This window comes from Arachis hypogaea, chromosome 19 (assembly GCF_003086295.3).
Source record: "Arachis hypogaea cultivar Tifrunner chromosome 19, arahy.Tifrunner.gnm2.J5K5, whole genome shotgun sequence".
Taxonomy (NCBI): domain Eukaryota; kingdom Viridiplantae; phylum Streptophyta; class Magnoliopsida; order Fabales; family Fabaceae; genus Arachis; species Arachis hypogaea.
In genome coordinates, this window is record NC_092054.1 from 5,840,306 (window position 1) to 5,864,953 (window position 24,648).

General features: G+C 35.9%; 3 protein-coding genes across 13 annotated transcripts; 2 read left to right on the forward strand and 1 right to left on the reverse strand.

The window, feature by feature from the left end:
- Positions 1–186: 186 nt before the first annotated feature.
- LOC114925920 (uncharacterized) lies at positions 187–5,062 on the reverse strand. The gene is made up of 7 exons (XM_029295675.1): positions 4,558–5,062; positions 4,248–4,412; positions 3,666–4,142; positions 3,373–3,452; positions 2,834–2,982; positions 869–1,811; positions 187–777 (listed from the first exon to the last, which is right to left on the reverse strand). Exons 1-7 carry the CDS (start codon positions 5,060–5,062, stop codon positions 187–189), a joined length of 2,910 nt encoding a protein of 969 aa, XP_029151508.1.
- Positions 5,063–6,040: 978 nt separating this feature from the next.
- Positions 6,041–12,139, forward strand: LOC112777753 (putative disease resistance RPP13-like protein 1). Of its 11 annotated transcripts, none has more exons than XM_072226801.1 (8): positions 6,041–9,634; positions 9,921–10,222; positions 10,474–10,602; positions 10,682–10,839; positions 10,930–11,006; positions 11,104–11,221; positions 11,298–11,370; positions 11,634–12,139. In XM_072226801.1, the coding sequence occupies exon 1, from the start codon at positions 6,338–6,340 to the stop codon at positions 9,017–9,019; it is 2,682 nt and encodes an 893-aa protein (XP_072082902.1). In that variant the 5' UTR covers positions 6,041–6,337; the 3' UTR covers positions 9,020–9,634; positions 9,921–10,222; positions 10,474–10,602; positions 10,682–10,839; positions 10,930–11,006; positions 11,104–11,221; positions 11,298–11,370; positions 11,634–12,139. The 11 variants fall into 11 exon arrangements, with proteins under 11 accessions (XP_072082902.1, XP_072082900.1, XP_072082898.1 ...); XM_072226799.1 differs by having other exon boundaries at positions 11,104–11,212; XM_072226797.1 differs by having other exon boundaries at positions 9,921–10,028; positions 10,160–10,222; positions 11,104–11,370.
- LOC140182092 (isocitrate dehydrogenase [NAD] catalytic subunit 5, mitochondrial-like) lies at positions 10,555–11,824 on the forward strand. The gene is made up of 5 exons (XM_072228197.1): positions 10,555–10,602; positions 10,682–10,839; positions 11,298–11,370; positions 11,448–11,478; positions 11,634–11,824. The coding sequence occupies exons 1-5, from the start codon at positions 10,555–10,557 to the stop codon at positions 11,822–11,824; spliced, it is 501 nt and encodes a 166-aa protein (XP_072084298.1).
- Positions 12,140–24,648: the final 12,509 nt, after the last annotated feature.

Sequence of the window (24,648 nt, forward strand, 5' to 3'; positions counted from 1 at the left end):
TTTGCAATTTAATGCCTGAGCATGTGACTAAATTGTGATGTTTAATTCAGACACTCTCGAGTTTGTTGATAAATGAGGTTTTATTTGTTGATGTTACAGTACTCTTGGATCTTATCAAGGTAACCTTATATTCAGCTTGTATTTGCACAACCACCAATATAATTGCGAGTCAGTTATCATTTCTTATTATCTTGTGTCCTTACAAAGGTTGTGAACATCTTCCATTAGCTTTCTCAACTTTGGATCATCACCTTGTGCAAACTTGATTTGTTCTATTAGAGAAGACTGAGATCGTACATAAGCTAAGAGTGGTCCTGACCCTTCGAGCTTAAAGTATACACCCTCAGATTCCAACTTGTGAATCTCTTGCACTAAAGGTCTCCTTGATAGAGCAATTGGACTCAAACTACACATAGATTTTCTACTCAATGCATCAGCAACTACATTAGCCTTACCTGGATGGTATAAGATGGTACAATCATAATCCTTAAGCAACTCCATCCATCTATGTTGTCTGAGGTTAAGATCTTTTTGTTGAAAGATGTACTTTAAACTCTTGTGATCTATATAAACCTCACATGTTTCACCATAAAAATAGTGTCTCCAGATCTTTAAGGCAAAAATCACTTCTGCCATTTCTAAATCATGAGTTGGGGTGATTCTGCTCATGCTTCTTAAGTTGTCTAGATGCATAGGCGATGACTCTACCATGTTGCATAAGAACACATCCAAGTCCAACCTGAGATGCATCACAATATACTGAATCTCCTCCAGATCCTGAAGGTAAAACTAGAACTGGGGTAGTAGTCAAACACTTCTTAAACTTTTGAAAGCTTTATTCACATTCATTAGTTTACTGAAATTTTACATTCTTCTGAGTCAGCTTGGTCAAAGGAGCTGATATCTTTGAGAAATCTTTGGCAAAACGTCTGTAGTAGGCTGCCAATCCTAAAAAGCTACAGATCTCTTTTACTAATGTAGGTCTTGGCCACTGTTGGATGGCTTCCACTTTCTTTGGATCCACTTTGATTCCATCCTTTGATACAACATGACCTAAGAATGCTACTTGGTCCAACCAAAACTCACACTTAGAAAATTTTACATACAGTTTGTGATTTCTTAGAGTTTGCAAAACAACTCTTAGATGATGTTCATGTTCTTCTTCACTCTTGGAATATACTAGAATGTCATCAATAAAGACAATCACAAAGTGATCTAAAAAAGGCTTGAATACACGGTTCATCAAGTCCATAAAAGCAGCTGGGGCATTGGTTAAACCAAAGGGCATCATCAAAAATTCATAGTGCCCATATCGAGTTTGAAAAGCCGTTTTTGGAATGTCTTCTCCCTTAATCTTTAATTGATAGTATCTAGAACGAAGATCTATCTTGGAAAAACAAGAAGCTCCTTGGAGTTGGTCAAACAAATCATCAATCCTTGGTAAGGGATACTTGTTGCGAATAGTTACTTTGTTAAATTGCCGATAATCGACACACAATCGTATTGAACCATCCTTTTTCTTTACAAAAAGGACCGGAGCTCCCCAAGGAGAAGTACTAGGACGGATAAATCCCTTGTCTAATAACTCTTGTAACTGAATTTTCAACTCTCGTAATTCCGCGAGAGCCATGCGATAAGGAGGGATTGACACAGGATAAACCCCTGGGGCTAGGTCTATGGAAAACTCTACCTCCCGATCCGGTGGTATGCCTGGTAGTTCCGCTAGAAATACATCTAAAAATTCTCTAACCACGGGAACTTGATCTATGCTAGGTACTTTGGCTTCAACGTCCCTAACTACTGCAAGAAATCTTTAATTTCCTTTATCCATCAAGTGTAAAGAACTTATAGAAAAGATAAGATCAGACAAGGTAGAACAACCTTCACCAAAGAAAACAAAGGGTGGATGGTGCGAAAATTCTAACCACAAACTAACCGGCAAGTGCACCGGGTCGTACCAAGTAATACCTCAGGTGAGTGAGGGTCGATCCCACGAGAATTGTTGGACTAAGCAACAATGGTTGATTAATTTACTTAGTTAGACAAGTAGAAAATGGTGTTTGAAGGTTCAAAAGCATTAACAGTAAATTCAGAATATTAATAAAGCAAGTAGTAAATTGAGGTGAATAATATATGGAGAAAACAGTTAAGGCTTCAGAGATATCTATTTTCTTGATTGACTTTCTTATTAACTATTTTAATCATGCAAGATTTAATTCATGGCAAACTATATATAAGAGGATTATACGTCACGTATCTCGTTAAGTCCAGATAATTAGAAATTTAGGAGAATATATTTTCAAGCTGTTGTTCAAGTAAAGAGCTTTTCTAAGTTATACAAGAACTCAATTAGAAAAAGGGTCATACTTCCGTTCCACCCAAATTCATAAGATAAAGAACGAAAATAATTTTTGAATTATAAATCAGTACATGAATTAAAATAGAAAAATAATAGTATCAATCCATACAATAGACAGAGCTCCTAACCTTAACAGTAGAGGTTTAGTTGCTCATGGTTCAGAGAGAAAACTAGGATTCAGGTAAATTGGGCTGAGGTAGAATAATCCCCAGAAGAGAAGTTTCTTTTCTCTTTTATATCTAATCCTAATTAATTTAAAATCTATTTTTTAAAACTAAAATAATATCTTTTCCTATTTTAAAATAAAAATAAAGTTTAAATCAGAATTAATTAAATAATCTGTGCCTTGTAACGTGGGGACCACTTGGCTTCACTAGGATCCACGCCTAACTTGGCAAAGAGCTGCGCCTAACTTCATGCTGTTCACCACACAAGGCGCCTAACTTGAACTGAAGAGGAAACAATGCGCCTTACTTGAGATGGGAGTGCGCCTTACTTGAAGTGGCCAGGGTGTGTTGGTGTGCATTGCTTGAGAACTGCGCCTTACTTGAAGGAAGTAACTTCTCTTGCGTGTTGTTGTTGAGCATTGCGCCTAACTTGAGAAATCTCAAGTTAGGCGCAGTCTTGGCAGAATTAATGGAAAAGAAGTATGAACTATTATATATCGTTGGAAATCTCTGGAAGTTAGCTTTCCAACACCACTAGAATCACGTCAATTGGACCTCTGTAGCTCGAGATATTCAGGTTTGAGTGCAGAGAGTTTAGGGTTGACAGCATCATTCGCTTTCTTCTCTTTTTTTGCGGAAACTCCATCAAATCCAGTCGAATGCTACCCAAAATAAACAAAATTGTACACGACTCAAAGTAGCATCCATAGTGTCTAAAAGATAATTAATTCTTGATTAAACTCAATAAATTGAATGCAAATTCACTAGGAAAAGATAGGAAAGATGCTCACGCATCAGTGGAATGCCCGGAATATCAAATTTCACTGTTTTGGAGAAGCAACTTACATTGGCATGATAAGAGGATAACCAATCCATACCCAAGATGACATCAAATTCATCCATCATTTCAAGAAGGATCAAATCAACTAAGGTATCAACAGTGTTCACTCTAACAATGCAAGATCAATAAACATACTGAACTATTGTAGAAACTCCTAGTGGAGTACCAACATAAAATGGACAGTCTAATATTTAAACTTGCTTATCTAAACGAGATGCAAAATATGGGGATATATAAGAGTGATGAGAACCCGGATCAAACAATACTTGAGCATCTAAGGAGCAAACTTGTAAGGTACCTGCTATCACTGCATTTGAAGCCTGAGCATCCTGACGGGTTAAAGCATGAATTTGTGACTGACCTTTGCCACCTTGTGCTGCACCTTTGTTGTTAGACCCTTGACCACCAGATCCTCCACCTGCACCCTTAACTAATGGAGCTGAAGAATTTCCAGGCGACATAGCTGAGAAAGATGGAGTGGATGTTGCAAGTAGTGCTGAACTTTGAATGGAACTTCCCCGAGGATGAGGACAATCTCTACAAAGGTGACCAATCTGTCCACAACCATAACATGCTCCAGTAGTCTTGAAGCATGCTCCAGACTGATATTTCCCACAATGCTGACATGGTGACCTAAGAATTTTTGAAGGCTTGGATCTCTGCATGTTTGGTTCAGATGTACTCCTAGCTCGACTCCCCGAGGCTAAGGTATCCTTTGAGGCAGCTTCAGAATGGTTTACCCCACCTGATTGTGTTTGTGGGCGATTATGATGACCTGATATGCCCCCATAGCTTGATCCTCAAGAAAATGCTCCTTGTATCCTTTTCTTTTTACTAATTTCTTTGTTCACTCTCCTTTCCTCCAATCCAGCTTCAATACCGTAAGCATCATTTACAATTTCTGAATAGGTCATGCTCCCAACCATGGGTGAAAGAGCGGTGAAGTAAGGGTTTGCTAGTCCTCGAACAAATCTCTTGACTCTCATGATATCCGGAGTCACTAAGTGCTCAGCATATCTAGAAAGCTCAATGAAACGATTCTCATCTGCATCACAGACATACCAGGAGTTTGCCTAAACTTTTCAAAATCAGCAACATTTTTCTCCTTTATGCTAGTAGGAAGGAATCTTTCCAAAAAGATCTTAACAAACTCATCCCACAAAGAGGTGGCATTCGACGTGCCCTTCAACTTTGAAGAAGTGTTTCATACCAATGATAAGCATGCCCTGTTAAATTGTATGTAGCTAGATCTACCGTTGTATCATCTGGGCATCTGAGGGCTCGAAAAGCTTTGTTTAAGCTATCAATAAAGAGCTGAGGATCGTCCTCCAGAAGATTTCCAGAGAAGGTAGGTGGATTCAGCTTAAGGAAAGATTGGAGAGTGACAGCTCGTTCCCCAAGAGGTTGTTGGTTTTCTTGATTAGGAACATTTGGCCCCGCAGAAGGTGGGGCTTTAACCTCTCTTCGATCAGTCAAGGACTCCACAAGATTATTAATAGCTTGATGAAGTCCTCGTATCTCAGCAGCAACATTCACTGGCTCTTCTGTAATAGTCGCACCTCTGCCTCGCCCTATTGGTCTTCTACGACCACCACCCCATTGACTGAGTGGGGGAGAAGGTGTTCTATTAGTTTCAACATTAGGAGCATTACACACTCCTGCCCGTGGAGTAGGAATACGACGTTTAGGTGGCATCTTCCACCTAAGAATGAATGATTATATCAAATACAAATAGGCTCAAACACAGAAAACAATGAAAACACACTTTAAAGGTGAACATTCCTATAAATCCTTAGTAACATCACAACTTGTGAAAATGGGCAGGCTTCCATTTACACAATCATGATCTTACTATAAAACAACAACTCCATATTACACAGGAAAACCTGAGCTCTGATACCAATTTGTCACAACCCACTCTAACTGTGACTGGCGCTTAGGAAAATCTTCCCAAGCAAGCCTCAAAAATCGATATTATAGAAAACAGAACAAATAGAATTTTCGATTATACTAAAAGGCAACACATTCTCAACCTCATATTTAAAACATACTGAACATATTTATATAAAATTCGACTTAAGTATTTACAGCAAAACATAGTCTATTAGCTTCATCTACCAGAATATTTACAAAGCAACAGACTCAAGTCACTAAAATCGGATCCTGCTTGTGTCACATGGAGCAGTTTAACAAGTCTAAAGAGTTTTAAAACTATTTACACAAAACATCAAGCCCTTAAACAGTAATTTTTATAACAGTTTAACAGTAATTTTTATAAGCTCTCAACAAAATATCAAGCCAAGTTTATAATGAAAAATTTAGGTACATTGGACATTGGAGTAAGACATAGTTATGTTAAAAACCTTATTGGCAATAGAGTTATATCTATAAACTTTATAAGGTCAGAATAAAATCTTGCATATTCTTTAACGAAAGGATTGACAAAAAATTTGGTGTTTAAAACATCAAAAGGGATGGAACTAAAATCCGTATTTTAAATAAACAAATCCTAAGAAGGAATAGTATAGAAGCGGACGTAGGTTTTTTTTTTTCTCCTATTCCGGGTCAACTTTAAAATTCGCATAGTAGTTGTAAAACATAGCTGTAATTTTTAATTTAATGTCTGAGCACGTGACTATACTAATTGTGATGTTTAATTTAGACACACTCGAGTTTGTTGATAAATGAGGTGTTAGGTGTTCATGTTACAGTACTCTTGGATCTCATCAAGCTAACCTTATATTCAACCAGAGTAACTTGTATTTCCTGGTTCAATTAATTATTGCACATGTTTCAGCACTATACAAGTATATAATACTAAGCAAAGAACATTGATAGTTCACTACAAAACGCATATACTTGAGATCCTTTGACCCAGAGATCTGAATACATTATATCGATCTAGCTACAACAACTTCCCTCAACCCCTTTCATTCTTTTCTCATCATCTGCTGCATCTGATTTTGCATCATGGCTTCAAAACTTGAAGGTGGAGCTTATCTCTCTTCTTTTGTTGATGCTATTTCAAACAAGCTGTCTTCAATACTTGAAGATGACTCTGCCCTAGAGTTGCTTGAAAGGTTGGATGAAATTCTGTGTGATGTTGAACCTGTGCTTGATGATGCTGAGCTGAAGCAGTTGAGTGACAAGAGAGTGAAGAAGTGGCTTGTTGATCTCCAAGATGCGCTCTACATGGCTGATGACTTTCTCGATGAACTCTACACTAAAGCTGCCACTGCTACTCCGAGGGATCCAGGTAACTCTTATGACTGGTCTCGCCCTGTTGATTCAATTATTGAAGATAGTGGTGTCAATGTCATTGAAAATATAGTTGGCACGCTAGAGTCTCTTGTTGAACGAAAAGATAAGCTTGGTCTGGACAAGAGTGTCAAGTTGGACACATCATGGAGACTTCCATCCACATCTCTTGTTGTAAGTTCTGACATATTTGGTCGGGACGAAGACAAGGAGAACATAATCAAATTGCTGTTAGATGATACCTGTGATGCTGAATCACTTGTGACTGTGATTCCCATTGTGGGTATGGGCGGAATAGGAAAAACTACTTTGGCTCAATTGGTTTACAATAATGCCGTAGTCATGGGAAAATTTGACACTAGAGCATGGGTGTGTGTTGCTGAAAATCCTGACCCTGTTCATGTTACAAGGACAATAATAGGGGCAATAGATTTTTCTCCCTGTATCCTTGATAATTTTGATTTACTTCAGACTAATCTGAAGGCAAAATTGACAAGAAAGACCTTCTTGGTTGTTTTAGATGATGTCTGGCATGATCAACGAGACATGTGGGAGGATTTCCTAAAACCTTTTCGGTATGGGAATAATGGGAGTAAGATTCTCCTAACAACCCGTAACGAAAATGTTGCTTCTGTGTTTGCACCAAACAATCTACATTATCGACTAAATTTATTGTCGAAGGAAGATTGTTGGTTGTTGTTTTTGAAGCATTCATCTGTTTCTACTAATTCTAAACAATATACAACTCTAGAAATAATTGGTAGAAAAATTGTTGAAAAGTGTAAAGGATTACCTTTGGCAGTGAAGACACTTGGAGGTTTATTGCGCAACAAGCATAATGAAGGGGATTGGGAGAATGTACTTAAAAGTGAAATTTGGGAACTCTCCAACAGTAAAATTGTTCCTGCATTAAGAGTCAGTTATCATTACCTCCCTTCATATTTAAAGCGATGTTTTGTTTATTGCTCTTTATATCCCAAGGATTATGAATTTGACAAAGACGAATTAATCTTGTTATGGATGGCTGAAGATCTTTTACAACCAAAGAAAAACAACACATTAAAAAATATTGGTTGTGCATATTTTGATGAATTAGTTGCAAGGTCATTTTTTCAACCTTCTAGTAGTGAGAGAGGGTTATTTGTAATGCATGATCTCATGCATGATCTAGCAACGTTCTTTGCTGGGAAATTCTTTTTCAAACTCGAGGGATTTGAGAATCTACACGGAGTAGATAGCAAAGTTCGTCATTTGTCCGTTTCTTGGGATATCATCACGTCATTTGGAGAGGCCTGTAAGAGAGCAGTACACTTGAGAACAGCTTTAAATTTTTCTTGGTATCGTCAATCAATTGATGTTGAAAGCAAACCCTGGCTCTTACAACAACAATTGAGAGTTTTGTCATTTCCTATAAAGTCATTGCCTGAATCAATAGGTGAATTGATTTATTTGCGTTATTTAAATTTGTCTGGAGCATGTGTTGTGACATTGCCAGAGTCAATATGTAAATTATACAATCTCCAAACTTTGATATTGGGGATTTGTTATGAGTTAGAGATGCTTCCCAGCCGCATGCAAGATCTTGTGAACCTACAACACCTTGATATTCGAGGTGTTTGTCGTCTGAAAGAGATGCCAAAGAAAATGAGCAAGCTAAAGCATCTAAACTTCTTAAGTTATTATATCATCGGCGAGCATGAAGAGAATGGAATAAGAGAATTGGGAACACTGGACGATCTTCACGGCTCATTTCACATTCTCAACTTGGAGAAGGTCAAGAATAGTGATGAAGCTTTGGAGGCAAAGATGGGTAACAAGAAGCACCTCAACACTTTGAAATTGCAATGGCTTCCATTAGGTTACATTTACACCGATCACGTCAAAATACTTGAGGAGTTACAACCTCATGAAAACTTGAAAGAAATGTCAATTGAGGGTTATTGGGGTGAAACATTCCCAGATTGGTTAAGCCTTTCTCGCTACTCCAATATGACCAAATTGAGTCTGAATGATTGTGAGAATTGTTGTGAGCTTCCTTCACTGGGACAGTTACCCTCTTTACAGCATCTAAAGTTATCTAATTTTTATTCATTGGTGGAAATTGGTTTAGAGTTTTACAACAAAAACGATGGATCATTTCGGCAGGAAACACCCTTCAAATCTCTTGAAACTCTGAAATTTCACAAAATGTATAGTTGGGAGGAGTGGCATTTTCCTGATGGGTTTGATGGTTTTCCTAAACTTAGAAGCCTTTCAATGAGATACTGTCTCAAGTTAAGAGGAAGTCTGCCAGCTCACCTTCCGGCTCTGGAGGAACTTGCCATTGTTGAATGTTCAAAGCTTGTATGTTCGCTGCCGAGGGCTCCCAAGCTTATATGGCACCACACACGTTAGACATTTCAGAAACCCAGCTGGCGCAACGTGTTGGAGTGGGTCCCCCACCTGCAATCGCTACATCTTTAATTGTTGGTCGCTGATATCAATTTCAGCAGATTATTTGCCGGCTTCACTAACGGAGATACGTGTACGGGGGTGTGATTCACTGTCGTCGTCTCAATTGGGGGTCAAGAAATTCACAATTATTGAATGCGGAAGCATGGAATGTGTTGTGGTGCCACAGGCTCTTCCAGGTCTCCGTTATATATGGATCTCAGCCTGCTGCAGTTTAGTATCCTTGCCGGCACTAGGGTTGGCTTGGCTGCGCCCCCACCTGGAGGAGCTGCATATACGCGATTGCCAAGAAATCGATTGTTTTGCTGACGAGTGCCTCCCCGAGAGTTTGAAAACTCTTAAAGTCAAGCAATGCAAGAAACTAGCGAGGTGGATAACATCAAAGGGTTTGCAGAGTCAAGGCCGCCTTACCCGTCTTTATCTTTGTGGGTTTGATGTAAAGTCGTTCCCAAGACAGGGTTGCCTCCCTGCTTCTCTCGAGTCTTTAAGAAAGTGAATTAGAATTCTAATCATTTATACATCATTTAATGTGCAATGAGAGCAGTCAACGGCATACAGGTAAGCACATACTTCATGAAGTAGATTATTTTTCTTTATTTGTGAAAAGCCATTCCAATTAGAAAAAAAAGGCTCACTTTTCTTATGCCATGAATTTTAATTTTTAAACCCGTTTTTCTTTATTTCTGTTATCTTGAACACTTTGACGAGTAACTAATTTTGAAAGTGCTCCAATCTATTTATCGATTTGTAATATTTATAAAAGTATTTTTTTAATTTATCTTAATCCCGCCTAAAGCATTGGTCTAAACCCAGATTTTATTTATTAAGGTTCTATGTTTTTCAGCATACTGTTGGATCAGGTCTTCCAGATTTGCACTCATGGAATTCTCTCTTGTGTTACTCATCTGACTTTTATCATTCGGTGAGGTGGGTGGTTATGCAAAAACTGAATGTTAGTGTCCCAGTATACTTCTCTATGTTAATATTTAGTTATTTACAATCTCTAATATACTCATAGTCATAGGGTGTTACAGAGTTTGTGAGTGACAAATGAAATGAAATGTTGGCTTTTATTAATAATAGGGAGGATTGAAGAGTCAACATTAATACAAGGATGAGGCAAGGTGAGAATGGGATTGCAATGAAGTACGTTTGCATTGTCCATGTCTTGCAATTGCTACTACCTCTTGCGCTTGTTATTTTGTCTAAACGATTTATAATATTTATGAAAGTATAGTTTCAATTGATCTTAATTCCATGTAAAGCGCTAGCCTGAATGTAGATTTTATTTATTGGCAAGCTTCTATGATATAAGCATTGGTGGACTTATTTGATTTAGGCAGTTGCCAATGATGGATTTTTCACTTGTTTGATATTTGATTTTTTATTTTCATCAGGTTCAGTATCTTGTTATGTAGTATATTCTTAGGAAATTGAGTACTTCCTGGCTACAAACCTCAGTATGATAAAAACTCATCATGATCCGCGAAAACACAGAAGGAGAGTACAGTGGGCTTGAACATCAGGTAAGCTTTACAACAGTTGATGTTAAATACTATCAACCATGTTCTGATTAATATATCTTTCAGTATTATTGTTTAACAGGTTGTGAGAGGTGTAGTAGAAAGTCTCAAAATCAATATACGCCAAGCAAGTTTAAGGGTCGATGAGTATGCTTTTCACTATGCCAAAAAACATGGAAGAGGGTATCTGCTATTCACAAGGCCAACATTATGCAGAAGACTGAAGGTCTTTTCCTCAAGGTCTATCATTATGTTCAAATTACCTACAGATATCTATCTAATTTTATTTGTGAATCCTAATAGTAACCTTTTATTTTGAAATTTGTTTAGGTGCTGTCGTGAGGTTGCGGTGAAGTATCTTGATATAAAAGTATGAGGAAGTTGTCATTGACAATTGCTGCATGATGGTATACTTGTGAACTTGGATTTAGGGTGTAACTGTATTTGGAAATTCATTTTGAGTTTGAAAATTGAATTACTCTCATTCATTTTTATAATTTACAGCTTGTGAAGATTCCGGCTCTTTTTGATGTACTAGTGATGCCAAACCTTTATGGTGACAATATTAGTGACCTTTGAGCTGGCTTGGTTGGGGGTTTGGGCTTGCACCAAGGTAAAACAGGTCGATCAGCAAAAGCTAGAAGTTACAGTCTTATCATCTCACACCATTCCGTCATTCTGATTCATACATGTTTCAGCTGCAACATTGGTGAGGGAGGTATTGCACTAGCTGAGGCTGTATATGGTTCAGCACCTGATATTGCTGGAAAGGTAAGCTGCAAAGTTCTTTCTCAACCTTATATATTATCCGTTATGGATCTTTTCACCTTATTATGAACTCATTACAGAATATGGGATTTGAATGCTTGTTTCATGAAAGTGCTTAATATCAGTTTGCCCTCTGTGATTTCATAAAACTAATTTGGTCTTCTCTTTCTTAAAAGAACAAATTGTGAATAGTGATTGTTGTCAATTTACTTATCCGGTAGTGGTCACAAACATGTTCTAACCTTGGAAACTTTGTGCTTGTGTAGAATTTGGCAAATCCAACTGCTTTACTGCTGAGTGGTGTTCAATGTTGCGCCATTTGAATCTCCATGACAAAGCTGACCTAATTCAAAATGCCATCCTCAACACAATTGCAGAAGGGAAGTACCAAACTGCTGATCTTGGAGGCAAAGCAAAGACAACCGAGTTCACCAATGCAATCATTGACCATCTCTAAATTCTGCTCGAGTAGGCAAGGAATTGCTGCTAATTTTGTTTTCTGTTAATTTCCTATTTATCTTTTGCCCAGCTTTTTTCGAGGAGTAGGAATACCTCAGCATAATGGAAAAACTCATCTAAGGTTGTGACCTTATAATCACCAGGCATGGGCAAGCCTTAAAATATTCTTTGGCCTTGAGAGTTGAGAGGGTTGGAGTCTCTTACACAGTTACACTTCTAAAATGCACTTTGTCTGATAACCCTCCTTAGTCCATTTTGGTATTCCTTGTCAATAATATAGTTAAATAAATGAAGTACCATTAGTTTGTTTTTATATTTGTTTTGTCTTTTTCTCCCTCTAATTGCTCCCTTTATTTTAATCTGTATTTGCACAACCACCAATATATTGGTGACTAAGACTTTGTTTATTTGGAGTGAAGTAGAAGGGAAATAGAGGAGAGGGGAAAGAAGTTGCAAATTTTGATGCCTAATTTTGTAAAGAAAATTTTCCAATTTATCTTCCTCCTCTATTTCTCTTCAATCAAACAAAGCCTAAGTGTACATGTCAATATCTTTTAGTTTTTTGAAATATTTCTTATTATATTTGTCCTTGTGAAAAAAAAAGGATCTAAATACCCTAAAACTTCCACTTGGATCAAGGTAAGTTCTGGTCTCACAATGTCAGCTAGTTCACGAGGAGGAAATTTGACTAGAAATCATGGATTTGTGTTGCTGTAAATTTCGAGGTTTTTAATGTTAAAAAAGATTGTGATAGTAATAATAACTTGTAATTTTTGTGACATGAATAAGGTAAACAAAGATTCAATTTACACTACTTTTCTTTTGTGTTTCATGGATTTCCAATTTGTCATGGAAAGATAAACGAACTTTCCAGGTCTGTCGAGGATTCTTTTGAAATTGTTGATCACATGTCGGATACTTCATAGAATTAATACCATCTTTGCTTAGAATCCAACTGTGATCCCATTTGATTACTATGATCCCGTCAGAGCGAAAAACTCTTCTCTGTCAATCAGTTAGTTCCCTCACATATATATAAGATTGTGCTTTTGTATCTTGTGCATAATCAATGAATGAATCTATTCAGTTTCATATCATCTGTCTCACGAAGTCTTTAAGCTCTTTTTTCCGACACATTCTAGTTCACATTTTTATTTTGCAGCTCCTTCAATAATGCCTAGTGTCAATAGGGGCCTTGAGATTTCCATGTGGGAAATAAGATAATTTGTGTTCGCTTAACTAGTTTGGTTATACAATTTTTCATTTGTAAGGTGAGCCTATATGAACAATCAGTTATTATGATATATTTCTATCAAATGTGGGGACTGAAATTTTATGTTAACAGTTACATTGCAAGACATGATTTTGATAAAAGTTCATATTTAATACTCAAGTATGAATATCCATGTTAGAAGGGTATTATTGAGTCATTTAAATAATATAATATAATCAAGTATGTATAATGTAAATAGTTTTAGCTTTTGAGAGATGCAAAGAGGTACCAGTGAAAGCGGCATCATCATGTAGAAGAAAAATAAATTAGAGGGCAAGTTACTTAAATAAAATAAATGGCAATCAAAATTACCCATATACAATTTTTATATAAGGGTTACTTATATACACTTTTTTCATTATTTTATGTAAATCACTACGGAGTGTAGCGGTTTATAAAAATAATAGAAACCACTATAGGTTAACGTGATTTTCATGCAGCACGTGAATTATCAAAAACCGCTACAGAGTGTAACGATTTCTGAAGGAGGTAGGTGAAGTAAGCATAATCCGTTGCTATAAACCTGTAACGTCCTGAAGGCCAGAGGAATTACTGCCACCACCGTCACCATGCTTGAAAGGAGCCAGAGGAGTGGAGAGAGAGAGAGAGAGAGAGAGAGAGAGAGAGAGAGAGAGAGAGAGAGAGAGAGAGAGAGAGAGAGAGAGAGAGAGAGAGAGAGAGAGAGAGTAGTGTCGCTGCCGTCACTGTTGGTGTTGTCGCGGTGGTTGCCGTCATCACTGAAGGAGCTCGTCGCTGAGTTGCTGTGTCGCCGCCGAAGGAGAGCTCGTTAGAAAGCTGCTGTCCTGTCCGGCCGTGCTCTATCCTCCATTCTTCCTCACTGGAGCCTTCCGCCACTACCCTTGCTCTTTGAAAATGTTGTAGGAATCGTTTCGCACCTCTGTCAGTTCTATTTCACCACCGTTTTAACCTGGTTAGTAGTTGCTTATTCTGTTTTATTTTTGCTACTGTTTTACCATAGTTGCTGATGTTGTCGTTGGTCCTCTGCTTTTAGCCGTTGTTGTTTCTGTTCTGTTGTGCCCCTGTTCGTTGTTCTACTTGCCTATTGGAGCTGCCGCTGCTCCGGTCCAAATTTTGCGCTCTTTCATACCCTTTAGTTTGGTGCTCCGGGTTTGGTCTCTTCGATCCATTAGGACCAAGTTGTGAGTAGGCCTTATATTTATAACCGATAACTTTTTTATTTATGTAATTCTGAGTTTTTAATTATATTTATAAAACTATTGTTGAAGAACTTTGATTTGATCAAAATAATTAATTTATTATAGTTGAATAATTAATTTTATGAAGTTCATACCTTATAAATTTTACATGAGACTATATATATGTTTGGTAAGGTTTTATATTATTTTAGAATATTTGATTTTACTCGAATATATACCTTTGAAGCATTGAAGTATTTGTTGGCACTCAATTACTTTGAAACGGTAAAATATGTTCTTATGATTGAAAAGTATGATTGAAAAAGATTTCTAATGAAAAAGTATTATCTTGATTCGATTTGATTCAATACCTTATATTTGAAAGATAAGAGATTTATTGTATTTGAAACAATATGTTTTGAATTAGTTTGGGAGGCTCGTATTAGAAAACCGTACTTAACGGCGGTTATGACGTTAACCTAGATACTTCTGGCTCAGACCTCAGCTAACAGGGGCGTTGCTAGCCTAACGTGTAGGCCACACGTTGAATCTATTGTTCCGTATGGACACACGAGAGGAAAGGGCTACCCATAGAGGTGGAGACGCCCAAGTATGAACTTTTGATTTGATTTCTAGATGAGAACTCCCTTATTGATACTTATTATTATCAACTACTATTTTCTAATTAAAATTACTTTGATAATAATGTTTATATGGTCTCATGTCGATTATAGATGTATTGTCTAGTCATTGAGTTACAAAACTCACCCCGTTCTTTTATAAAATATTTTTCAAGAACAAATACTTGACTATATGAGACTTTCTATTCAAGAGTAACGATCTGCAATGAGTACTTATTCTTTGTCGAGTTCCTAGATGTATATGCTCCGTATGTCACAGGCAGGATCTATGCATATTTATTTATTTTACCTTTTGTTAAAATATATAATTATTCATTTTAGAAACTATAAATTTATTTAAAATATTTGTAACTTTTTTATTCAGCTTATATTTGAGTCGGTTAGGCTTGCTAGGGAATTATCTTCCCGCGTGCCGGTCATGACTCATTTTGGGCCGTGAAAAAGTGGTATCAGAGCTTAGGTTAACCTATGCAATATGGAGTAAGTGTCCTATGGTAGGATCACAATGGTATAAATAGAAGTGCGCCTATTTGTACAAATTGTGGCACTATTAAAGGTCTACAGGAATGTCATCCTTGTCTTTTTGTCATTCTTGTCTTCTGGTTCTTGTCATCATGAGTCATCTGTCAATTCTTGCCACCTCTTTCCTCTTCTTTATACCCAACCTTGAGTTAATATTCGGTAGCTTTTCTTGAACTTATTTAATTTTTGCAATGACTTCAGTTTCGGTTTTGGTTTGCAATTCCTGCTTTGTAGCTAGTTCTAATCTTCCTCGTTTTTGTGAATGTATGCTTTAATTTTCTTCATCTTTGTGTTGTTATCTATGATTTTTTATGTCAATATCTCATTAATTACTTAGAAGATTCAATCGGTGGTTACCGTGAATCTATTCTTAATATATAAAAGTAGATACATAAGGTTATCTACATTACTTTTTAAACATTTCTTTCTTCCTACTAATGCCATGTCAGCAATATTGTTTACTTGGCAAAATTTTACAATCAACCACTCAATTCTTGCCAAATCAATTATTATTTCTAAATCAGCAAAAAAATAAAATATACAAATAAAAAACTAAAAAATACAACACAATAAATTTATAACCTACAAATACATTGAATTTATATTCTTATATTTATTATATCTTACCGTTATAAACAATACAATAAATTTATAACCTACAAATATATTGAATTTATATTCCTATATTTATTATATATTACCGTTATAAACAATACAATAAATTTATAACCCCAACAATTAATTTATTAATTTTTATAAATATCTCACTAAAATTAATAAACATCCATATTACAAATGTCATAATAATATTATAATCATAATAAATTTTACGTTATAAGTATTTAAATTTCACACTATTTAAACTACTTATATAAGTCTCTTATCACTATTCCTTCAAATAACATCAAATTTAGCACAAGAAATTTATTTTCGAACTACACATCTCAAACTTACTCAATAGAGTATCATTCTTTCAGAGCAGAATGATTAGAAATCGAATAACTATCAAAGATCTAATGGCCATGCAATGAGAATTTGATGATCAGGTTTGACAAAAAAAAACTCACAACATGCATTATACATTCATACTTACTCAAATACCATATACCTAATGATAACATAAATTGAATATTGGAATAGGAAAAGATCTTCATAATTTTAGCAACTATAAACGAAATTGATGACAAATTTGGATGGAACTATGTTTGGATGGAACTATGTTGAATGTAAAAAGTGTTAGAAAAAAGTATATAAAAAAGGAAACAACTACATTTGTGGCACATGTAATCAAACACCACAATATCCAACAATAAAGTAACTCTATATACTTTTCATAATCTCATCTATCAAATTATTAGTTACTAACCCAATACTTATTTTAGGTTCAGAATTCAATTAAGGGTTTTAGATCAAAGTGTTACAACAACTTTTATACTATTTGATGGCGAAGCAAAAAACTTATTGGGCACAACTGCTTCAAATCTAATAACATTTCAGAAAAATAATGACATTGAAGCACCATTACATCAAGAGATTAAGGAGAAAGAAAACCATACAAATTCAAGACACATCTTCGGAAGAAGAACATATATACAAAGATGGAACAAACAACACAATAAAAAGTGCATCAAACTCAACAATTCATAAAGAACATGCCTTCACAAGAACCTACGACAGAAAGAAAAAAAGCAACAACTCTAACAACAACCAATAAAAAAAAGGAAGACGAGCGCCACATAAAAAGACTAAAGTCCATCAACTAAAACAAATGTAAAAATCAAACCACCAAATAAAAATGTCACTTTGTACAACTCCAACATCCCAATCTTTTGTACTACAAATTATTTTAATTAAAACACATTTTAAATTTAACTTTAATTTACACGTATTTAATTTATTTCTACAAAACATAACAATTTTTAATATTTATTATATAATATCATTAATTTACCAATCGCGCAGGTCTTATTCTAGTTATTATCTAATTCCCTTATAGAATTATATTTAGATTTGTGGATTACATGGATTTGCTAAGTTTCTGATCAAAATGTTTTGTTCTGGATTTGTTAAGCGATATTGGAATTTTTCTTCTTATGTTGATAATCTTTGAAGTTATAACATAATTTTGATTTGTTGTTGATTCTTTCTTTCAAATCAATAATTTTAAAAACTGTTATTTAGTTGCTCAAGAAGAAGGACTAAGTGATGAAACATATGAATAGAGTGTTATTGTTGTTTGTTCGATTGGTGATTTTTTTTTTTTTTTTGCTTAAGTGGAGTGAATTATCTGGGTGATCAGTCAGCTGGATTGAAAGTCTTTTCTGATCTAGAAGTTTGGTTGTGCTTTTCTAATTGGATGATCTGGTTCTGTTATGGTTCTTTGTTGCTGAACATGGCTTTTCTATCACGGAACTATTTTTCTGCTTGATAAGTTGAGATAAAGATTATGAACGCTTGCTTTTGGTTAGTGATTAAAAGATTAATTTTGTTTTTGGCTAAAATATGAAAGTGTATTATTGATAATGTCTGAGTAGTTATTTATGTTGGAGCATTATGGAAAAGATGTATTAAATAAATACTACATGGCATGTGAAGGAATTTCTTCATCTTGGTACAGAACAAATAATAACAAAAGTATTCTAAATCAAGTCATGTGAAATCATCTAATTGAACTTGTGAAGTCAATTTTCTTTAGCTAGAAAATTCTTATTTGTGCGGGATGATTCTGGAATAAGAAGATAATTGGAATTGACATCTTAAAACTTCTTATACTATTACGAAGTTAAGGAAAATATAACGCTGATGACAACTAGAAGTAGAAATGTGTTTTGTGATGCAAATTATTTCATCTGATGAACCATGTTATTTGTTTCGTAAAGATTGTTTGTTTGTATTTTAAAAGCAAGTAATTTATTTTGCCAAAAGTATAGAGAACCCAACTATAAAAAAATTTGCAGTGTTAATTCATGTTGCTCTATAGTAATAATATTGGTTTTTGGCACTAGAATTTTTCTTCCTTTGTCATATAAAATCATCTTTAGTATATTATAATTACTGACTCGCACACACACAAAAAAAAAATTTACAGTAGCCATTGTCTTTTCTATTCTCAACACGGTTTTTAAAAAGTTCATATCTCCTATGGTGTTCCCTTTTTTTTTATCTGATGTTTGCGAAATTTTTTTCTTGTTTAATATAATAAAAAGAATAGTCAAATGTACTATTACTTCTCATGTTTATAGATTTATAGTTAAAATAATTATCTTATTAGTCAACATATTGTGACAATCATAAGATGATACATATTTCATTCTTGCAAATGATTCTATTCTCCTTTTAATTAACTATCTCACACATATCATTAGTTACTATTGTAACTTAATTATTGCTAATAAATTTGCTATACCTTTTAATACATTGAAATGGCATCTTTTCCAGTTTGTCTTTCCAGATCTTGTATCTTGATTTTGATAATTTAACTAATATTTTATCTCAACTTTTATTATAGTATTTTTAATGTTAAGTTTGAAATTTTGACTGATTTTTCTTACATTTCGATAATAAGATGATAAAATCCAGCATGAGCTAAGTGTCACGATAAATTTTAGAAGGTTAGATTTAATGGGGTGTGTGTGTGTGTGTATAGTTTTTTAGAGTGTTTGAGAATGCTCTAGATAGTTTCAAAACATTCTAGAATGTCCTAGAAGGTCCTGAAATACCCTAGAAGGTTCTAGAAGACTCTGAAGGGTCATAGAGTAATTTAGAAGAGTGTGGATGTATATAGAAGTATGTGTAGTATGGAATAATCTAAAAATATTTAGAGGAATGTGGTAGGATAAATATTTGTAGTGAGGGTTCTAGATGATCAACCTGGACCGTTGATTAGATTTAATCATAACCATCTATTAAAGAGGTGGATGGCTATAAATAGGGGTGAGAGTTAGAGTTTGGGTGTGTGAGTCATTTGTAATAAGCACTTGAGTAAAAAGTGTTCTTTCCACCAAAACTTCCTTTCTCTTATGTTCTTAGCTTTCTTGCTAAGTATTGAGGGTTAGACTGACTTGGTCTTAACTCAAGAGATTGAGCAAGTCCGAGTGCCAGCATGGTAGCATTGGAGTGTGTACAAGGCCGTGACAATTTGGCATCAGAGCAAGGTTCGAGAGGGAGCACAAGTAGTTTGTGGATATGGTTTCTAGTGTAACCATGGAGCATGTTGAATCTCAAAGGGGAAGGGACACTATTCCTTCTCAACGGGAGGCGAAAAGGCCTGTTCTTCAAGTGAGCCTAGAGGTAAGGACTCTAACTTCTTAGAAGAGAGTTTATATGTTGGAGAATGTTCTATCCTCTATGGATGAATGCTTCCAAAGGATAGAACGTGACAAGGAGACCCTCGAAACTCATGTGTGGGAGAACTAGATGCTTTCAAAGAAAGCATGCTCCAAATCAAAGAGAAGCTTGAGAATCCCTTGAAGCTATTTGAGGAAGTTCGAGTTTGGTTCGAGGAGGCAAAATCTCGACCAACCATTATAAGGGAGATGACAAAAATTGATCTTCCAAAGCCAAATGAGTTCGAGGGCGTGAGGGACGCTCGAGAGGTGGATAACTTCCTATGGCAAATAAAGAGGTACTTTGAAGACCAAGGGGAAGCAATAAAGGTACACACTGCAACTCTCTACCTTTCTGATAATGCTACTTTGTGGTGGAGGAGAAAGTGCGCAAATATCGAAAAGAGTACTTGCAACATAGCCACAATGGAAGATTTCAAAGAGAGTTGAAAAGACAATTCTTCCCTGAGAATGTGGTCTATGAAGCAAGAAAAAAGTTGAGGGAGTTGAAGCATAAGAATACGATTAGCGACTACGTAAGGGAGTTCACTACTCTTACGCTTCAAATCCTCAACTTAGCATCAGAAGATGCATTGTTCTTCTTCATTGATGGACTCCAACCTTGGGCAAAGCAAGAACTACAAAGAAGGAATATTAAGGATGTCGATGAGGCCATTGTGGTGGCCGAATCACTCACTGAGTATCATTGGGAAGACTCTAAACCCAAGTCTTCTTCCAAGCCTAGTTCTACTAAATGTGGGGAAGACAAGGGGAAGAGTTTCTCAACCAAGAAGGAAGGAAAATACTCTTCAAAGAAAGAGTACGAGGAAAAGAAGAAAGATTTCGTACCCAAAGGAGGATGCTTCGTGTGCAAGGGACCATACCAAATAAAGGATTGTCCCAAGTTGGGAACTCTGGCATCTATCGCCGAGGAACGAGAGGCTCAATCTCAAATAACTGAGTGTGTTGGATCTATCCAACTCATGAATGTTGTGAAGGGCAAAGTGGCAAGCACTGTAGAAAAGAAATGCTTGATGTATGTCAAAGCCTTTATCAATAAAAAACCCGTCATGGCTATGATTGACACTGGTGCTACACACAACTTCATCACACTCGATGAAGCAAAGAGGCTTGGGTTAAAGATCATCGAAAAGAATGGCAGGTTCAAACCTGTGAATACCAAAGTTGAACCCCTTAAGGGAGTACCAAAAGGGGTTGAGATGACTCTTGGTTCTTGGAAGGGCTTTGTGGATTTCTCAGTAGCACTCATGGATGATTTTAAAATACTCATCGAGCTCGATTTAAAAAGGAAGGAAAATATAATGCCTATGCCATACTACGACATAGTATGTGTCACGGAGAAATGGTCTGCATGCATGGTCCCTACAATCTCTAAAGCTGGAAGACTACCAATGCTTTCTGTTATGCAACTCAAGAAAGGGTTCAAGAAGGGAGAGATTACATATTTGACTATATTACAAGAGGAGTCAACATCTGAAAGAGAAGAAATTCCTCCTGAAATCAAGGAAGTCCTTGAAGAAAATAAGGATGTGGTGCCTCTCGAGTTGCCAAAACAACTACCACCTAGGAGGAAGGTGGACCACAAGATTGAATTAGAGTCAAGAATAAAGCCGTCTGCCTCAGCATCTTATAGGATGGCACCGCCAGAACTTGAGGAGTTGAAGAAGCAACTCAAGGATTTGCTCGGTGCTGGATTCATCCATCCGTCGAAGGCACCTTATGGGGAACCAATATTATTCCAAAAGAAGCATGATGGTTCGTTGAAGCTATACATCGACTATCAAGCATTTAACAAGGTAACCATCAAGAACAAATATCATGTTCCTTTGATTGCCGATTTGTTTGATTAACTTGGTAGATCTAAGTGGTTTTCAAAACTAGATTTGAGGTCAGGATATCACCAAGTGAGGATTGGCGATGGTGATGAACCTAAGACCACGTGTGTCACGAGGTATGGATCGTATGAGTGGTTGGTGATGCCTTTTGGCTTGACCAATGCTCCTGCGACCTTCTGTACCTTGATGAATGAGATCTTTCGACCTTACCTTGATCGATTTGTAGTGGTCTACCTGGATTACATTGTTGTCTATAGCAATACCTTGGAAGAACATGTAGAACACTTACAAACTGTGTTCAAGATCTTGCAAGAGAATAAGCTATATATGAAGAAGGAAAAATGTTCTTTTGCATCGGACGAAGTTCACTTCTTGGGACATATCATTAAGGATGGAACTCTCTGCATGGATGAAGAATAGGTAAAGGCTATCAAAGAATGGGAGCTGCCAAACAAGGTATCTGAATTGAGGTCATTCCTTGGGTTGGCTAATTACTATCGGAGGTTTATCAAGGGATACTCTGCCAAGGCTGCATCATTAACTGATCTTCTCAAGAAGAATCACTCTTGAAAATGGTCAAAGTAGTGTCAAAAGGCCTTTGATAAGTTGAAGGTTGCTATCACAAAAGGACCAGTACTAGCACTGTTTGACTATTCAAAGGTGTTTAAAGTCCACACTGATGCTTTTGACTACACTATTGGAGGGGTTGTGATGCAAGAAGGCATCCTATTGCCTTTGAGAGTCGCAAGTTGAATGTTACAGATAGATGATATACTATCCAAGAGAAGGAGATGACCGCGGTGGTCCATTATTTGAGAATTTGGCTCCACTACTTGCTTGGTTCACACTTCATCATCAAGACAGACAATGTGGCTACAAGTTATTTCCAAACTCAGAAGAAATTAAGCCCTAAATAAGATGTCACTCGTTATTACCTCGACAAAGCTATAAAGAGAATGAAGAAATTGACAAATAAGAAGGGGAGGTCTGCAAGCTATCAAGTGGGAGATAAGGTAATGACTAAACTTGTTTCACAACAATTCAAAGCCTTTTGCAAGGTTCATAAGGGCTTAATCCACAAATATGAAGGGCCATCTGAGATCTTGGACGTGTTGGGGAGGTTGCTTACAAAGTACAACTCCCTCCCTTTATGAAGATTCATCTCGTCTTCCATGTGAGCATGCTTAAATCATATCATGAAGACCAAGATAAACTGAGTAGAGGTGACTCGAGTCATGCTCCACCTGTGGTGATTAGATCCATTGATAAAGAAATCGAAGAGATCTTAGCTAATTGCGTCGTGCGACGAAGAGGAGTACCACCAAGTATCTAATATTTGATCAAGTGGAAAGGACTCCCGATAACCAAAGCTAGCTGGGAAGCTCGTGAAGGCCTATGGCAATTCTAAGAACACCTAGAGCGCTATCGTGAACAGAACGGACGAGGACGTCTACGCATTAGGTGGGAGAGAATGTCACGGTAAATTTTAGAAGGTTAGATTTAACGGTGTGTGTGTGTGTATAGTTTTTTAGAGTGTTTGAGAACGCTTTAGATAGTTTTGAAACATTCTAGAATGTCCTAGAAAGTTCTGGAATATCCTAGAAGGTTCTAGAAGACTCTGGAAGGTCATAGATAATTTAGAAGAGTATGCATGTATATAAAAGTATGAATAGTAGTATGGAATAATCTTGAAATATTTAGAGGAATGTGGTAGGATAGATATGTGTAGTGAAGGTTCTAGATGATCAATCTGGACCGTTAATTAGATTTAATCATAACCATCCATTAAGGAGGTGGATGGTTATAAATAGGGGTGAGAGTTAGAGTTTGGGTGTGTAAGTCATTTGTAATAAGCACTTGAGTAATAAAGTGTTCTTTCCACCAAAACTTTCTTTCTCTTGTGTTCTTAGCTTTCTTGCTAAGTATTAAGGGTTAGGCTGACTTGGCCTTAGCTCAAAAGGTTGAGTAAGTCTGAGTGCTGATACGGTAGCGTTGGAGTGTGTCCATGGCCATGACATAAGTGTTCCCTAGAAAGCTACAAACCTACAATTCGTATATATGAAAACTCAGAACAATGCATATGAAGAAAAGAGTGATAAGTGGATTCTTAGTATGTTTGAACCCAAAATGTGGTTATATGACATATTAATAGAGATCATTGAGATTTTTTAAGTAACAAGCAAGTCAATTTCTTTTGTGATTGGACTTTTGGGTTTCTTGATTTGTATTTAGTTGTTATTTTGTGTTTCCTAACCTCACTTCCGAGTTGAAAATTTGTGAAAGACTTTGTGTATTAAAAAAAAAGTTTTTTATTCTTATGATATTATAAAAGTTTTTTATTCTTATGATATATATATGAGTTTGTCCTTAGTTCACGAGCTTTAAGTTCAATTAACTATTTATAAAGGTGAATTTTCTTTTTAGTATTTTATCTTTACAAGAAATATGATCCCATACCATTTTTCTAAAATTCTTTTGCTATGTGCTTGGATTATGTTAAAATAAAAATAAAAATAAAAATAAAAAAGTTGATATTATAATTGATCTTAGTGTGTTAATTACCAGTACTTCAAGTTTTAGTTCTATTATTATTATTTTATATGCGAATTTAATTTGTAACTTCATACTAAGTCTTGTATGATTGTAGGAAATCATTTAACTTTATTTTACAACGATGACAAGAATGAGTTAAATGTATATGTAAATTTTGGCATAAAGGACGACAAGGAGATCAATTATAATTCTTGTCATGCTTTACATAACTTATCTACTATTTAAAGTCATGAGATATTAAATTTTATAATGACATAGTTACTTAATATCCAAAGTCGTGATGATAATCTAAAAGGCACTTAGTTGAAGGTTTCTATAGAATAGGAAAGGAAGCATATTGATTTTTGTGACAGTTGCTGTTTTTAATTTTTATGACTGTCAAGTTGGCTATTCTAAATTGTGTTGTCGTATTTTTAATTTATGTTGTTTTACTTTGCTTTCTTTGTTACTCCTTGCTTGATTGTGCATCTAGGTATCCTCTAAGGTTCTTGAGGA

Coding starts and splice junctions, on each gene's coding strand:
- LOC114925920 (XM_029295675.1), bottom strand. CDS start 5,062: ATGCCACCTAAACGTCGTATTCCTACTCCACGGGCAGGAGTGTGTAAT. Junction 4,413..4,557: donor GTATGAAACACTTCTTCAAA/GTTGAAGGGCAC, acceptor TCTGTGATGCAG/ATGAGAATCGTTTCATTGAG. Junction 2,983..3,372: donor TATCCTCTTATCATGCCAAT/GTAAGTTGCTTC, acceptor AATTCTGCCAAG/ACTGCGCCTAACTTGAGATT.
- LOC140182092 (XM_072228197.1), top strand. CDS start 10,555: ATGATCCGCGAAAACACAGAAGGAGAGTACAGTGGGCTTGAACATCAG. Junction 11,371..11,447: donor CACCTGATATTGCTGGAAAG/GTAAGCTGCAAA, acceptor AACTCATTACAG/AATATGGGATTTGAATGCTT. Junction 11,479..11,633: donor TGAATGCTTGTTTCATGAAA/GTGCTTAATATC, acceptor GTGCTTGTGTAG/AATTTGGCAAATCCAACTGC.
- LOC112777753 (XM_072226791.1), top strand. CDS start 6,338: ATGGCTTCAAAACTTGAAGGTGGAGCTTATCTCTCTTCTTTTGTTGAT.